Below are 15,881 nucleotides of genomic sequence, written 5' to 3' on the forward strand. Positions count from 1 at the left end.
ACAGATGTCATTCATGATTGGCGGGCAACAGTGGTGAAATGGTTATTTATGCATTTTTTTTAGGATTTTCTAGTCCTTCTCGTCAAAAAGAGTGATACGAGTGTTAAGTATAAGAGATAACTTAATCTTACTCATCACAAACAAGAGCCACAAAGTTCACTTGCTTAGTCGTGCATAGAGATGCTCATCTAAGCTACAAAAGATACAAAGTTTAGAAAACTTTGTTTCAATAGCCATCCAAGGTACACAAGTATCAATGTACACAAAACACACATTGTTTTTATATCTTTCTGATTTTTCAATTTATTTTTATTTTTATATGAAAAAAAAAAAAATGTTAAGCAAAGCAAAGCAAAAAAACTAGACTGACTCAAAATAAAAGCAAAACACACAAGTTATGTAAAACAAAAAAAAAACAAAAAAAAAAAAAAAAAAAAAAAAAAAAAAAAAAAAAAAAAAAAAAAGAAAGAAAAAAAGATCAAAATAAAATCATACACTAGTTTCAAAAATTAGGTCACTGCTAGGACCCAGCTGTGTAGTTCAAAATTCAATAATTTGTATATTATATTAATAATCCACCACATTTTTCTTGTTTTAACAATAAAAATTGGGTCAAATATGTCACATTTGTTATATGTAAGCTTGTTGACAACTTTTGATGTGTCCATGACATTTGGAGTTTAATATTCTCTTCTTGTTGTAGTTATTGAATTAAAAAAAAAAAATCATAGCTTTTAAAAAATTAAAATTAAAATAGTCTATTAAGAAAGTCATTGTTAATTATTTTTATTTTTATTGAGAATCATTTATTGTTAACTAAAGTAAGGAAAAATCAAGTAAATTGTTCATGAAACTCATCTAAAGAGTGCTGACAGTCATAATAAGAAGATTACGTTTGCATTAAATTTTATATAGCTGTTAGGATTTACAGCAATTCTTTTCTGACAGTCTGATGAGCCAAAAGCCCATTTTAGAAAAGAAAAACAATCTTATCCGATTATTAAAAAAGAAAAAGAAAAACCTAAAGTTACCAACTTGCCTTGTGAAAAAGGAATTGTATGGTTTCCAGTTTACGTTATGACTCAGGAACGAGTCACGGCAGTGGAAGAACTTTGCCTTACCGTGTGGGAAATTATAGAATTGTTTAGAAGAGACTTGGAATGAGATAAAGGAAAAAGAAAAAGTAGAAAAAGCAATACGAATCATATGATTCCTGCAACGTGGAAAAAGTGAAAAAGTAGTCTCCGCCTACTCTCTAGTCCATTCCGTGTGTGGATTCTAACAAAGAACTTTCACTTACCGTGTAAAAAAAGAAACCTTAGACAATGACTTCTATGTTCGACCGTGGAAACAACAATTGACCTGACCATTCCAATCTAAAGTTAGTTCACACTTCAGTGATATATATTCATCATTAATGCATGGCTTTCGCTTCATAAAAATCCACAAGACTCATCATTAGCATTGTCACTATCAGCAAAATACTCCACGATGATTAATTATAATCATGCTGTTGTTTTATTTCTTCTTTTGTCCTTGTTGATATTCAAACTGGGTTTATGCACTGAAAATCAGAGTCCAACTAATAATGTGACAGTGAAATGCATCAAAAGTGAAAGAGAAGCACTTGTCAGATTCAAGGAAGGCGTAATTGATTTTCCAGGTAAGCTTTTTTCATGGGTCGGTGAAGATTGCTGCCAATGGAAAGGCGTAGAGTGCGACAACGAATCAGGTCATGTTACCAAGCTCAATCTTAGCAACCCAGCTGGACGCCGCAGGCACTATGAGTACGACGGAAGTGATAAGTATCTTTCTTCTTGCTCAACGGGTAGACTTTCTTCTTATAGCAAAAGTAAGATAACTTCTTCTTTGATTCACTTTAAATATTTAAATTACTTGGATCTAAGTTGGAAAGATTTTGTTTAGAAAAAAAAAAGAAGTTGGAATGACTTTGAAGGTATTTGAATTCCTGAAATTTTTGGCATGCTAGAGAACTTGAAGTATCTAATCTCTCTTATATATGCATCTTTTTTAGGAGATGTTGAACCATCGTTTGGTTATTCTTCCCGAAATACATATGAATATGATAGGGGGTCTTTTCGGTCTAGGTTATTGCTCGGTAAGATAACTTCTTCTTTGATTCACTTGAAATATTTAAAGATATTCAGTTCTTGAATATTTTGGCATGCTAAAGAGCTAGATGTATCTAAATCTCTCTTATATATGCATCTTTTACAGGGGATGTTAATGCATCTTTTTCAGGGAAGATTAGTCCTTATCTCGGCAATTTGTCGAGCCTGACGCATCTTGACCTTGAAGGAAACTACATGTTGTCTACCAAAAATTTGGATTGGGTCTCAAGTCTCTCTTCTTTAAAGTACCTGTATTTGGGGGGAGTCAAGATCAATCATACCAAAGCAGATTGGTTGAATGCAATTAACATGCTTCCTTCCCTTCTGGAGTTAAGTTTATGTTCATGTGAGCTTGAACACCTTCCATCATCCCTTACTTCCCTCAATTTCACCTCTCTTAATGTCCTTGATTTATCATACAACCTATTTAACACTTCCATACCTCAGTGGCTGTTTAGTCTTACGAGTCTCACAAAACTTGATTTGAGTTTTAGCAATCTAGGGGGAAAATTCCTTGACTCATTTGGGAGAATTGGAAGCTTGAAATACCTCTATCTCGGTGGTAACCATTTCTATGGTTCAATTCCAGCTTCTATTGGCAATTTGTCATCCTTGAAGGAGTTGGACCTCTCATACAATGAGATGAATGGAACCATTCTAGAAAGTTTTGGCCAACTCTCAAATCTAGTCAAACTGTATCTCCTAGAAAATTCTTGGGAAGGTGTCATAACAGAAGCCCAATTGATGAATCTCAAAAGACTAGAAGAGTTTATGCTAACAACTGATAAAAATCAGTCTCTAGTTTTCAATGTGACATACAACTGGTTTCCTCCTTTTAGCCTTAAATCTCTTCATCTAGAAAGTTGTCTCATTGGCCCCAAATTTCCTTTTTGGCTTCAAGATCAAAGTGAGCTTACCCATGTCACCCTAAAAAACGTTGGAATCGTAGGCACTATACCTGAGGAATGGTTCTCTACGATATCTTCTCAACTCACCCACTTGGATCTATCCAATAATCAAATAAAAGGGAACTTGCTGTACCAATTAGTATTTCCAAATTTGACTAAGCTATTTCTGCGAAGCAATTTGTTTTCAAGCCCTATCCCATCAAATATTAGTGATCTAATGCCAAGCTTGCAATATTTAGATCTTTCAGAGAACCACTTCTATGGTACAATTCCTTTGTCCATATCGAAAATAAAATATCTTAATATTCTTGTACTCAGAAGCAATTATCTTTCAGGGGAGCTCCCTTATCATTGGAATGAGTCACAAATAGGCTTGCGTGTTGTGGATATTTCATACAACAACCTATGTGGAAAAATTCCAAGCTCAATAGGTTTCTTAGGAAACCTTTCTATATTAGTGTTGAGCAACAACAATCTTAGTGGAGAAATTCCTTCTTCCTTGCAAAACTGTTCTATTGTGAGCATGGATTTTGGGGGAAATCGCCTCTCGGGAAATCTTCCGTCATGGATAGAATCAAACATCTTCATCCTACGCCTACGATCAAATCTATTCAGCGGAACCATCCCTCGAAAATGGTGCAATCTTCATAAACTTCGCATCCTAGATCTTGCACAAAATAATATCTTTGGGGGCATTCCAAACTGTTTCAACAATTTTACTGCTATGGTTGATCACAACATCTTTGGGTACAAGCCTATTGAGAACTATACAGAGAAAGCATACATAGTTACAAAAGGAAGAGAGTATGAATATGATCGCACTCTCCAATTTGTTACCTGCATTGATCTTTCAGGGAATAGTTTGACAGGAAGAATTCCTATTCAAATAACAAGCCTCACAAGATTGGGTACGCTAAACTTGTCAGCAAATCATCTAATTGGAAGTATTCCCAAGAATATAGGAAACATGCGGTGGCTAGAAACNTTTTTTTTTTTTTTTTTTTTTTTTTTTTTTTTAATGCGGAAGAGGAAAAACTAAAGTTTTTTTAGATGGTTGTTGAAATAACTTTGTATTCATCCTCTTTTTTCTTTTTCTTTTTTTTTTTTTTAACTTTCTGTGTGGTTCATATATAATCTTTGTAAAAAGTTTTGCAAAATTTACTACAGCTTTGTCCACCACAACCTGTAGCTACAAATTTCTTCTTTTTCTTTTACTCTTTTTTTCTTTCTTAAAAGCTAGCTTCATTTAATTTCAGCCAAAATTCACCAAAATAGGCCGGAATGGCCACAATTACTAACATATCAAAGAAATATAAACGTAAAATTAAAAAAAAAAAAAAAAAAAAAACTACTAAATTTCTTCTTCTTTTAATTTTCCAAATAGTTTTAGGCATAAAAGTAAATCAAGGTTTGAGCAATATAGCAGATCTATATTAATGGTCTATATCAGAGACATTGCTGATAAGCTCACAAAGAAAGATGATCAGACTCAAAAATTAATTGATCTCAGCCTTAAAAAAAAAAAAAAAAAAAAAAAAAAATCCTAACTTTGTTTTTGAAGAAGAAGAGACTTTGAGATTTAAAAGAAGCAGAAGAGGAGGTATAGAGTGCATTTTCAATGAAGGAGTTAGGCCCATATTGGATTTTTACTTATCTTTCACTGCACCTTTTGGTTGGGTCTTGAGAGAATGATGAATTCAATGTAGGTTTTGGCTGAGTTGAGGGAGGGGAAGTGATCAACTTTGTAGGTTGGGGACAGAGAGAAAGAATGGTAAAAAAAAAAAAAAAAAATAGAGCAACAAGGAGCTGAAAATAAACATTAAAAATAATAATTAAATAAATAACTAAGGTGTAAATTTGTTAGACTTGAAAAATTGATGTGCCAAAGTCTCATGAAGTTAACAAAAAGTCCATGACTTCGGTTATATAGTATGTTATGATCCTAGTGTCCCATATGGATTAAGTATAGGCTTAACCATATGTTTATAAGCACTTGGACACCTTCCCGTTGCAAGCTAGTTTTCAAGAGTGAGTTCTACCCATGGGTTCCTAACATAGTATTTATAGATATGTTTAAAATTGTAGTAGATTTTTGTTTTCTTTACAAATATAAATCTAATACCTATGATATTATACTTTTTAAGTTTTTGAGCTATTAACTACCATGTAGGTGCCAAATGTTAAGGAGCTCATATATGGAATGAAATAAATGCATTTATTAGTATTGTATTTATCCTTATTTGTGAATATTAAATATTTATCCTTATGAATTCCTTTTGAATGGTTCAACAATCTTCTTTTGCTTAAGGCCAAGTTTTGTTTTTTCTTAGTTGGCTGTTCATTCACCTCCTTAAAGAGAAGTACCAATTTCATATAATATTGGAAATTTCAAGTAGAAAAACAGCAATCAGATCTGTGGAAGTCTATATTCAATATCTAAAAAGGCTAGTGTTCATTGATCTTTAAAATAGAACTACAAAAGTCCAACGTCAAATGGCAATTCACACTTTGATGCAATGTGCATTCCTTGAATGGCCAAAATAATAAATAAATAAAAAACAGCTACTTAAAAATAAAGTAGGATTGCAAGAGCATAGTTGCTACACTTATTGAATACATTACATTTTCTATGCACAAAGCCATAAATGAGACATGCTTTTTTGTTTGAATAAAATCGTCCACCTATAATTTAAAGGGTCATATTAATGGATGTCCTTAAGGAAATTGTTAATAAATCATAATAAGAAAGTTTTGACATCATTTTCATGGGAATTATAAAAATTTGTCAACAACATTTATTGTTTTATCATTCTCCCAATAAAAGATTTCTAAAAATAGTTCCTAATTTAAATACATACAATATCATAAGCCCTCTATTTGTCCTTTGTATAGTACTTTAATTATTAAAAGTGTGCGGCGTCCGAACTATTGGGCCTACTCAGCCCCTAGTCTCCGCTCCAAAACACGCGGTCATTGAGCCCAATCCTCACTCACCCTACGGCCCAACCCTCGCTATCACAGCTCGGGGGTGCCGGGCTTCACTGCTAAGTTATGATCGGCATATTTTTTACCGAGCACGTTCGGAGGTATCATTAAACGGCCATCAACTTTGTTCGGCTCAAAGAAGGCCCTCCAAGCGCCACTACCTAGCTCTAACCTGAAGTAGGCACCAAGTCCCAAAGCCACCCAGACCGAGACTCACACTTACCATCCCCCTAATTGGACCCTCCGTAGCACTGAGCACGCACTAACTCTGCCGAGCTGCCGACGGAGGTGGGAACCAAGTCCCAAAGCCACCCATACCTGACCTCCCACTTAGAGAAAATCCTACTGGATCCTCTGTTGCACAAACATGAGGGCATTGATAACCTACGCCTGAGCTGAGCACTATAAATAAGAGGGAAGGGTAAGAAAAAAAGGGGTTGGTCAGAGAGAGGGGGGAAAAGAGAACAGGGGTAATAGAGAAGCAAAACAGAGAGTCCGAGAGGAGTTGGAGGAAAGATTGTGTTGCCGAGAAGGAGAAAAGTGATCTCATTGAGCCCTTGGTTATAGAACTACCCATGGTAGGAAATTCAGCCCAACAAACAAGTAAGTTGTGAGCCCAAGTGGGGCTGAGCCCATTGGCCTCATTTGCGACTCGCACAAAAAGAAATACATAATTTTTTGTTGGGACAAGTTAAAAATTAATTATGTAAAATTTGGGACCTTATCTCCTATAATTGGTGAGTATATGCAATACCTACAATGTAACAACTGTTCTAATAACAAAGTGTGAAATAATTAAAAAATAAAAAAAATAAAAACACACACACACACACAAGCTCAAACTGACAACTAACTTGTCAAACCCTAAAAACATTCATGACCCATTTATCGTCAACAACCAAACAACTCCAACTCTCAATAATCCTTCCCAACCACAACCTACCAAATTTGGAGAAAAAAAACATTTTCCCATATACTTTTTTCATGAGAAACATAGAAAAGAAAATTTGTGACCTCTCTCCATAATTTGCTTTCCGATTTATTCTATCAATGACATATATTCAAGCAAAGACAATGTCTTGAGGGACCAAATAAGTTTTATGACACCAAGTGGGTAGAGATTGTCTATGACATTATCATTTATAGATATTGTAAAGTTTTGATTTACAATTATGTTTTATGTTAGTTTTATTCCATGACAAAAAGTGTTGTAATTGCATAAAGTTAATTCCTTATATTTTTTGAGATTTTATTGTATTGGGTTTAGTATTAAGATGGTGAAGAATCAAGCATAGAATGAAAATCAATGCTATTTCACAACTAACTCGCAAGAAGTCTACGAGTAAAGGTTCCTGTGAAAAGGGCACGTGAGAAACACATGCTGGAAGCTGAAGAGTCAAGTGCCAGTTGCATTTCGCGAGTGCTTCACAAGGTAGGTCATCTCGCGAGGTACTCGTGAAACATTCTGCCTAGAGGATTTTAAGTGTGACTTTCTTACCCTTCACTCATACTATATATACCCTCATTACCCACCAAAGTATGAGTGGCTATTCAGAGAGAAAAACCCTAGATAGGTTTTCTACAACATAACATACCCATCTTTTAGAGAGAAAGCTACTCATCTTTAGGGAGAAATCATTGTAGCCTCTTCTCTTTCCATCTCCCATTATCATACCTTGAGAGGAGATTTGTACCCAAACACAACCCACACCTATTCAGAGTGTAAAGAGTGTTTTGGAGCTTGTGAAGCTTTGGGGATTTGCCGAAAGAAGTTGATGAGGCTTGGCGGATGCAATCAGGCGTATTGTGGTATCTGGAAAGTTAGAGAAGACATGACTTTGAGAAGTCCATTGCTAGCAGGAGCTTAGAGAGCTTAAGTACATTGGGTAGACTAGGCTTGGAGGGTCTTTTGTTTTTCGTGTACTTCAACTTTATTCTCTAGTGGATCAATTTTGGCTTGGAGGGTCGTGGAGAGGTTTTTCGCCAAGTTCCTTGGTTTCCTCTTCGATAACACGTCTTGGTGTTATCTTGTGTTTACATCTTTCTTCCCTTACTCTTGTGCTTTACTTTTATTGTTTATTGTTCATGTGTATGCAGTAGAGTAGATCCGGTGATTGCACTTCATTTACTCTTGTTCCACACTTAGATAAGTTAAAGTAAAAGCAAACTAGTCCTAATTTTTATTTAGGAGTCTGAACAAGCTCTTGTGCTTTTGCACAAATCCGAGCTTTCAGACATGGTTTTAAAAAACCGTTCAAAAAATCATAAAAGAGAGAGATTCAATATTTTTAAGATCAGACTAAGGTTGAACTAAGGTCATACCGTGTTGACGTTATAATTAATTTAATAATTATTTAAAAAATATTTAAAAAATATTAAATTAGTAAAAATATAAAATTTTCATATCATAACATTCATAAGACAAATAAGTAATATTAAATCATAATCAAACATAAATAAATATTGAGTTTCTCAATCAATGGATATATATATATATATATATCCTTAAAATTTTTGTTAGAGTTCAATATTTTACACAAGTCTTCATCTAAATTATCTTAAATCATATTTAGCCCATTTGATTACCCAATACATTTTTTATTATGCCCAACTCCATTTGGTATATATGAAATTTAAAAAAAAAAAAAAATACAAAAACTAGAAGAGGGGCCAAATTTGGTTTGTCCGTCCATTAATTGATCAAGTACAGTGCAAACACAAGCCTAAGCCAATTTAAGAAAGAAAAAAGTAGTTAAAGGCTTGCAAGAATTTGGTACAAGTGGATGACAGCTAAGCTTGCCTAAGCATTAGTTTGTCCATCCATCATTCTGCAACAACTTGACCTTCATTGTGATAGTCAAGCGAAGGTCAGCAGAAATGGCGAAAACGTAGCGAGAGCGAGAGAGACAGAGACAGAGAAGAAGAATAAGAAGAAATAGCAATGCAATCTCATGGTTTGACAGCATCTCATGGTGGTTGAAGCTTTAACAATGGCTATAAGTACCCAAAAAAAAAAAAAAAATTCTCTGATCTAAACCTATAATAGGGCAGTTTCACTGATTTTCTTTCATAAGGCAGTTTTATGGGTTAAAAGAATTGTTTTGGTGAATGGTTCATGGCTAACCCGATCGCACCATGTGGTCTGATCCAAGTTTCTAAACCATGTTTATAGATTGTTCAAGCACTTCTTTAACATTAACAATGTTTTGGTTTGGAGCTTCAAAGGCTTTCATTCTAAAAGCTTTTTTTTTTCTTTCTTTTTTTCTTTTCTTTTTTTTGGGTTTGTTTGCTAAGAACCCCACGACAAATATTCATGGCTTCAAATCTAATAATTTCATGGTGCTCCTTGGTGGGAAGGATTGGATTCTACAGTGGCATAGGTTAGGCCAATATGCTCTTTATCTATGGAGGAAGAGAGATTGCAGATATATATAAAAATAAAAAAAATAACGCAGTGGGTGTTTTATTTCCAATAGGCTACAATTGAATGTTTTGACCTCTTGATCAGGAATAGGAAGTATCACCACTAATGAAGACAGATTTGAAGAAGGTCCGAATTAATGCTCAATTAGTTGAAAGAATAGCAAAATATTAATTACAAAAGAAAGGGATAGTGTGTACCTAATATGGACTCTGATTTTTTTTTTTTTTTTTTTCAGTATGGTGGCAATTGAACAGGTATGAAGGAGTGATTTTGTTAAATGAGGAGAGGAAGAGACCAAGGAGGGAAGAGAGAGAGTTTGGCGTTAGAGAGCTGAAGTTGTGAAGTTTTTTAAACCTGAAAGACAGAGAGGGGTTAGCATTAAAGACTATTTAGCTTGGTTGGGGCTTTACAGTGGTGGGCTTAGTAGGGTTGAAAATAATTTATTTTTAATAGTATATTAAAATTATGAAAAAATTTTAGAAAAAAGAAGGGTAATGACGTGGCAGCTAATGTGGCTCAACATGAGCGTAATAACATTAAATGTTATGCTTCGGCTTTTAGTATTATATAGATGTGTTATACTTATAATAAATTATCTACCTCTTCACCCTAAGCAGTTATTCAAGATTACAAATAATGTGCATGCTTGTACCGACAATAATAAGGTTTACATTGTTTCCTACATAGTACGTACACAACAACAGTGACATACTTACATTTAAAACATAGTTAAGGAAAATAGTTATACAACAAAGTTCAATTAGACCACTACACAATTACTCTTTATCTGATATCTCCACGTCCGATTGATAAATGTCTGCTGCAAGAAGCGATTGCATGTATCATGCTTACTCGTACAACTTACACTCCACTAATTCTCGAATCTTGACTTAGGTCTGATATCGATTAAGACGTATCTACCTTCGATTATTTTTTTCTTTTATGCGGTTCAATGCTCTACGAAGTTCGTCTATTGTGTCTCCTGGCATCTGCGTTGCGAGTTGCCAAGGCACTAGAAACTTATAACTGACCAACTCATCATAAAACATTTCTTGTTCACAGAGTAACAAAGCCCACTCTTGCCTCATGGGATTGTGAACCCATGCACTGTTTCGTAAATTCAGATCGATTGGATAGCTGAACTTATCTTCCAATACCCAGCAACAACCCATTGCAATGAACACTTCGCAAGGCCTATAGATGAAAAAATTGCCAAAACCAGAGATTGACGCTGAATATAATAACATCAAATGATGAGTTAATAGTGTGCATTAACTGTTGGTAAATAATGTCTAGTTGCATAAGATGGTACGCGACAAAGACATTCATAAATTTATGTACTATTACATGCTAGAAATTAAATACTAACACTCACATGTGACCATAACAAAAATATATGAATAATTGTACCCTGGTGCATAATGCATTGCACTGTGTCAATTAAAGATGATGCTCTGTTCAAGTACACTGTAACTACTGCACACATGTTGAAATATCACAGTAGCATTGGGAACATGGATAATCCTGTTCATTTATTGTTTTTCCAGCCTGTGTTGACATGACAAGCCCTGATAACTCATATATATTATAATGCTTAGACCATGAAATGAGGTTATAAATGCACCCCAATAATGATTTATTTCTACCCTACTAACTTCTTAGATTGACTCAGCTATAAGTAGCACTGCCTTAACATCAAATCATATAGTGCAAAACAAGTTTGGATCTACTTCAACACAAGTTCCAATAGAGCAATAATTACCGACATACATAGACCACTATGGAGGGAAATGGGTTGGAAAGAAAAGAGATTTTGTTAATGTTCCAATATACACGTACAAGAGTCTTGGAAGTGTTGGACATGTCATGGTCGGCAAACGTACAAAACTAAGTACAAATACCACCGCAATAGAGTTCACCACAGCAGAACCACCATGGTCAATCCTATACAAGAAGAGGTGTGAATTGGAGGTGTATTGTCGATGGCATGGGTTACAAGTTCCTAAGGCACGTTCAACCAAGTTAACTAGAGACAAACTTGCCAATATGCAAAGGCAACTACCATATTCATGCAATCCAAAAAGCTAGGAAACATCTACAAGGGAAGGTGCAAGAGCGAGCCATCAAGTTTATTAATGAAATTAATTCGTTAGATTATGAAAAAGATATTTCAGACTTTTCAAATTCTAGCAATGATGATTTCCAAAAATTTCTACCTACAAAGATTAGACATTGTTGTTAATGTCTACACGTTGTGTGTAATACAGAATGTTGTTAATGTCTGACAATGATGATTATGTACGTTCAACTTTTTCAAAATAAGAACTTTTGCTCACTACCTACATACACTTTCAGTTGCATAATGCATAATGCATTAAGATTTATTGTTCATCACTTCTAGCAAATCTAAAGATTTTCATTTTTTGTAATTAAAATTTACACCACCAAAGAACCAATATAACCCCAATGTACTCACATAACACTCATCACCCAAATAAGATTTATTGTACATTACTTCTAGCAAATTTTAAGATTTTCAATTTTTGCAATTAAAATCTATAACACCAAAGAACCAATATAACCGCAATGTACTCACATAACATTGATTCAACAAAATACCAAAGCACAAGCAATACAACCTATCAAATGAAAATTCTTCTCTAACATAAAAATATATTATGGATGATAAACTTTTGCAATATCTAAATCTACTCCTCACCTACGCCATAAAATTCTCCATGTGCATCAAATTCTTATATGAGTTTTTTACTTGAGATGATAGAGAGATAACATCAAGTCTAGGGATGTATAGCTGTGGATCTGTAAGCTGTGAGGAAAATGAGGAAAATCTGTGAATTTGTGAATGGAGTTGTGTATAGCAACATTACTCAATTATTTTGGCGTCGAATAAGCTTTAGTGCACTCGATATTACTTTAATCGGGTTACATACATGACAAAAAAAATTCACGTGCAACTTGGTGATAAAAATTTCCCTCAAGAACTTGATTTTATTAGGGTCGAGTTCTGGCTTAATTAAAAATTTGGGAAAAGCCACAATGGCAATCCAACATGGCAAAAACATGATAGAAACTCGACCATAGTAAAATTGAGTTACATAGAACCCGATTTTAGTATAGTCAAGTTATGTATAGAATCAGACTATTAGATAATCGAGTACTAAAACAGGGAGACGAACCTAAATAGTTTGAAAACAGGGACATATTGCTTCTTCTTCTTCTTCTTCTTCTTCTTTTTTTTTTTTTGCAAAATAAGGGCAAAATCCCAATATCCCCGAATGTATTGTGGTATATAGAAGTTAGATTAATTTGTGTTTTATTTTTCCCAGGCTATGTCGTCAGTGTTTGAGATCCTTGAGTGGATAACACACTGCGCGTCATATATTAAAATAGTCAGAATAGCTGGCCAACCATTTGGAATCCGCTTATTTTGCTAAAAGTGAAAACTTTTTGCTAAAAGTACTGTAGATAAAGATAAAAGTTGGCTGAAATAGTATAGGGAGACTCACGAATAGTACCAAAAAGTGCAGTGTGGCCCATGAATAGTAGCAAAAATAAGCATAATAATAAAATAATTTTCCTTTTTAATTTGGAGCCAAACACATACCTATCTTTGGATCCAAATAAGCTTAATAGTAAAATAAGTAGTGGTAGGCTCAAAAATTTCCCTCTAGCTCAAAAGAAAATTTTTGGAAAAAAATTGGAAAAGAACACCAAGTTGCAAACAATTTTGTTAGTTAACAATGTTTCCAAACTATTTAACAAACTCACATCTCAAGTCTAAAAGAATCGAGTTCACTGTAGCAAAATGAGTCCTAAAGACTCTAGTTTAGTGGAACTCGAGTCCCTGAGTCTCGAGTTCATTAAATGAAATCATGAGAAAACGGAGAAAAAGAGGAAACAGGCCCAAAGAGAAAACGGAGAAAAAGAAGAAGGAAGAAAAGAAGCCACCTGCAAAAACCAAACCCATTTCATTAAATGAAATGAACAACCCAGAAATAGACCCAGAGAGAAAACGAAAAAAAAAAAAAAAAAAAAAAAAAAAAAAAAAAAAAAAAAAAAAAAAAAAAAAAAAAAAAAAAAAAAAAAAAAAAAAAAAAAAAAAAAAAGAAGGAGAAGAGGAAGAAGAAGAAGAAGTCAACTGCAAAAACCAAACACATGGAAAAACCAAAATGTATGTTCAGATTTCCAGCAAAAAATGCCATTAAAAATCCAACAAAATATGTATTTTCTTCGTAACCCATGGTCCAAACCCGTGGGATCCCGAGTGGATAGTAAGGGAGAAATAGTTTGGTAGGTAAGGGAGTGATTTCTGGTGAAAGGAGGATCCCGAAGGTTTCCCTTGGTTCATATATTTGCTTGGAATGCATGAACCAATGGAAAACTCAGTTCCCCCATATGCATGACACCTCCCCACAATTTCCTCTTAATTGTCATTTTCAACTAAAGCTATCATCAAGTACATTGAGTAGCCCACCCACTCATTTGACTTTCCAAGAAGGAATCTTTCATTTATAGCTAAAGTCAAATGCCCATTTTGAGTTATAATTGCCTAAATAAGCTAAACATCTGTCCAATGCACCTTTTCAGGTTCTAGAGGACATGGTTTTACCTAGCAGACTAGGGACGTCCTCGCCCAGGGTACTAAACCATGTCCACTATAAAAGGAACACTAAGGCATAGTAGAAGGAGGGGGGGGGGGGAAAGAAAGGGGATTCAGAGGGAGAGTTCAGAGGTTCAGAAGATATATTCTTAGAGCTTTAAGAGACCAGCAAGGGAGAGAAGAAAGCCAAGGGGGAGGAATTTGTCCCATATCCTTGAGATCATTCAAAATATCACTTAGCTTCCAAAGAAACACATGCCAAAACATGCACACATTAGATATCACTCTCTCCCACAAAAATCCTCCTCACCTAACTATCTTGGAAGGCAATGCCCAAGCAAAGCCACTTGGACTTGAGTTCCATGAAATTCACTAAATCTGTGCAAAAGTACTAAATCTGTGAGAATTGGGACCAAGATCCTCATGGCTGACTCATTCTCATGAAATTCATTTACATATATGTATACGTATTAAAATGCATATCCTAATCTAAGAAAGTAACAATTATTTGAAGATATGTGTATTGTATAGTGTGTTCTTATGCAGGACCTATAGAGGTAAAGGGAAAGAACAAAATTCCATTGCATAATAAGCATGGAGAAAGATCGTATAGTTCAGAGAATTAGCATTTTGGGATTACAGGCCTAGTATGTCCTGGGTACCACGACATTACGTCTAGGGTACCAAGTGAAGGAACTCTTTTAAATGTTTACACAGTAAAAGATAAGCCTTAAATATTTTATTTCAATCTCTATCTCATTGTGAATATTATGAATAATTATTTTACTTGTTTTGTAAGAGTAAAGGGTCATTTATGACACTAAAACACTTATAATGGTATTTTATTGCTTAGGAGGAATCTCATTTTTGCCTTGAGGAGCTTTATGTGACTTGCGCACAACTTGGTTTGTAATCAGCCCCATTTAGCTGCAGTGAACCAAGAAAAGTTCACCAAACAACAAGTAAAGGGCTCAGGATCCTTGTTTCTACTTAGGCCTGGGTACTATCCAAAAAAAGGACCCACACATTTTGGCGACTCCATTAGGGACAAGGAAAAAGGAGGGGGAAGAAGCAGTCCTTTTGCAAGCATGGCTCTAAAGCTAGGAAACACCAAGAGGAAGGAAAGTTCTTCTTAGTGCATTCAACATCAAGATCCCAAAAGTGTGGGTTCTTCCAAAGAACGTCCCACCGAGGGACTCTATATGGAATTTTGGAGAATTTCTCAACACAAGATAAGTTTTATGCATCATTATTGTCTCCATTTTATATTTTGAACATAATGGATCATTGCCCTACTCTTTATAAAAGGGGGGTAAGAGGAGTCATGTAATAATATTTCAACAATCAAAACATTGTCTCATTGCTAAAAAAAAAAAAATGGAAAAGTGAGCATTGATGAAATGAAGATTGTATGAGCTACATAATAAAGCAATTGCCCCACATTTGGGGGCTAATGTATTTTCTTTTTTAAAAAAATTCATGATATTGTTTCATTTGTTTAAAAAGAAAAAGAAGAAAGAAAAGTAAGCAAACCAAAGAGGCTTGATGAAATGTAAATTACATAGCAAAGCAATTGCCTCACATTGTGGGGCTAAATAATTTTGTAGGAACTTGATAATAATATCATATGGCGCAGGTTAGTAAAATGGAAAAGTTCCTTGGCTTCGCCCATGGATTTAGCAAAATAGAGTAGTTCCATGATCCTAGCAAAGTCTAGGAGGTCCTTGACTCCGGGAAGTAAAGCCTAGGAAATCCTTAATCCCAGCAAATCCTAGGAGATCCTTGATCCCAACAAAACTAAGGAGATCCTT

At 34.6% G+C, this 15,881-nt stretch overlaps 1 protein-coding gene across 1 annotated transcript; it reads left to right on the forward strand.

The window, feature by feature from the left end:
• The first annotated feature begins 1,416 nt into the window (after positions 1-1,416).
• Positions 1,417-4,079, forward strand: LOC112038552 (receptor-like protein EIX1). The gene is made up of 3 exons (XM_065777137.1): positions 1,417-1,852; positions 2,036-2,119; positions 2,239-4,079. The coding sequence occupies exons 1-3, from the start codon at positions 1,492-1,494 to the stop codon at positions 4,077-4,079; spliced, it is 2,286 nt and encodes a 761-aa protein (XP_065633209.1). The 5' UTR covers positions 1,417-1,491.
• The last annotated feature ends 11,802 nt before the right edge of the window (positions 4,080-15,881 follow it).

Source organism: Quercus suber, unplaced genomic scaffold, assembly GCF_002906115.3.
Source record: "Quercus suber isolate HL8 unplaced genomic scaffold, Cork oak 2.0 scaffold_9, whole genome shotgun sequence".
Taxonomy (NCBI): domain Eukaryota; kingdom Viridiplantae; phylum Streptophyta; class Magnoliopsida; order Fagales; family Fagaceae; genus Quercus; species Quercus suber.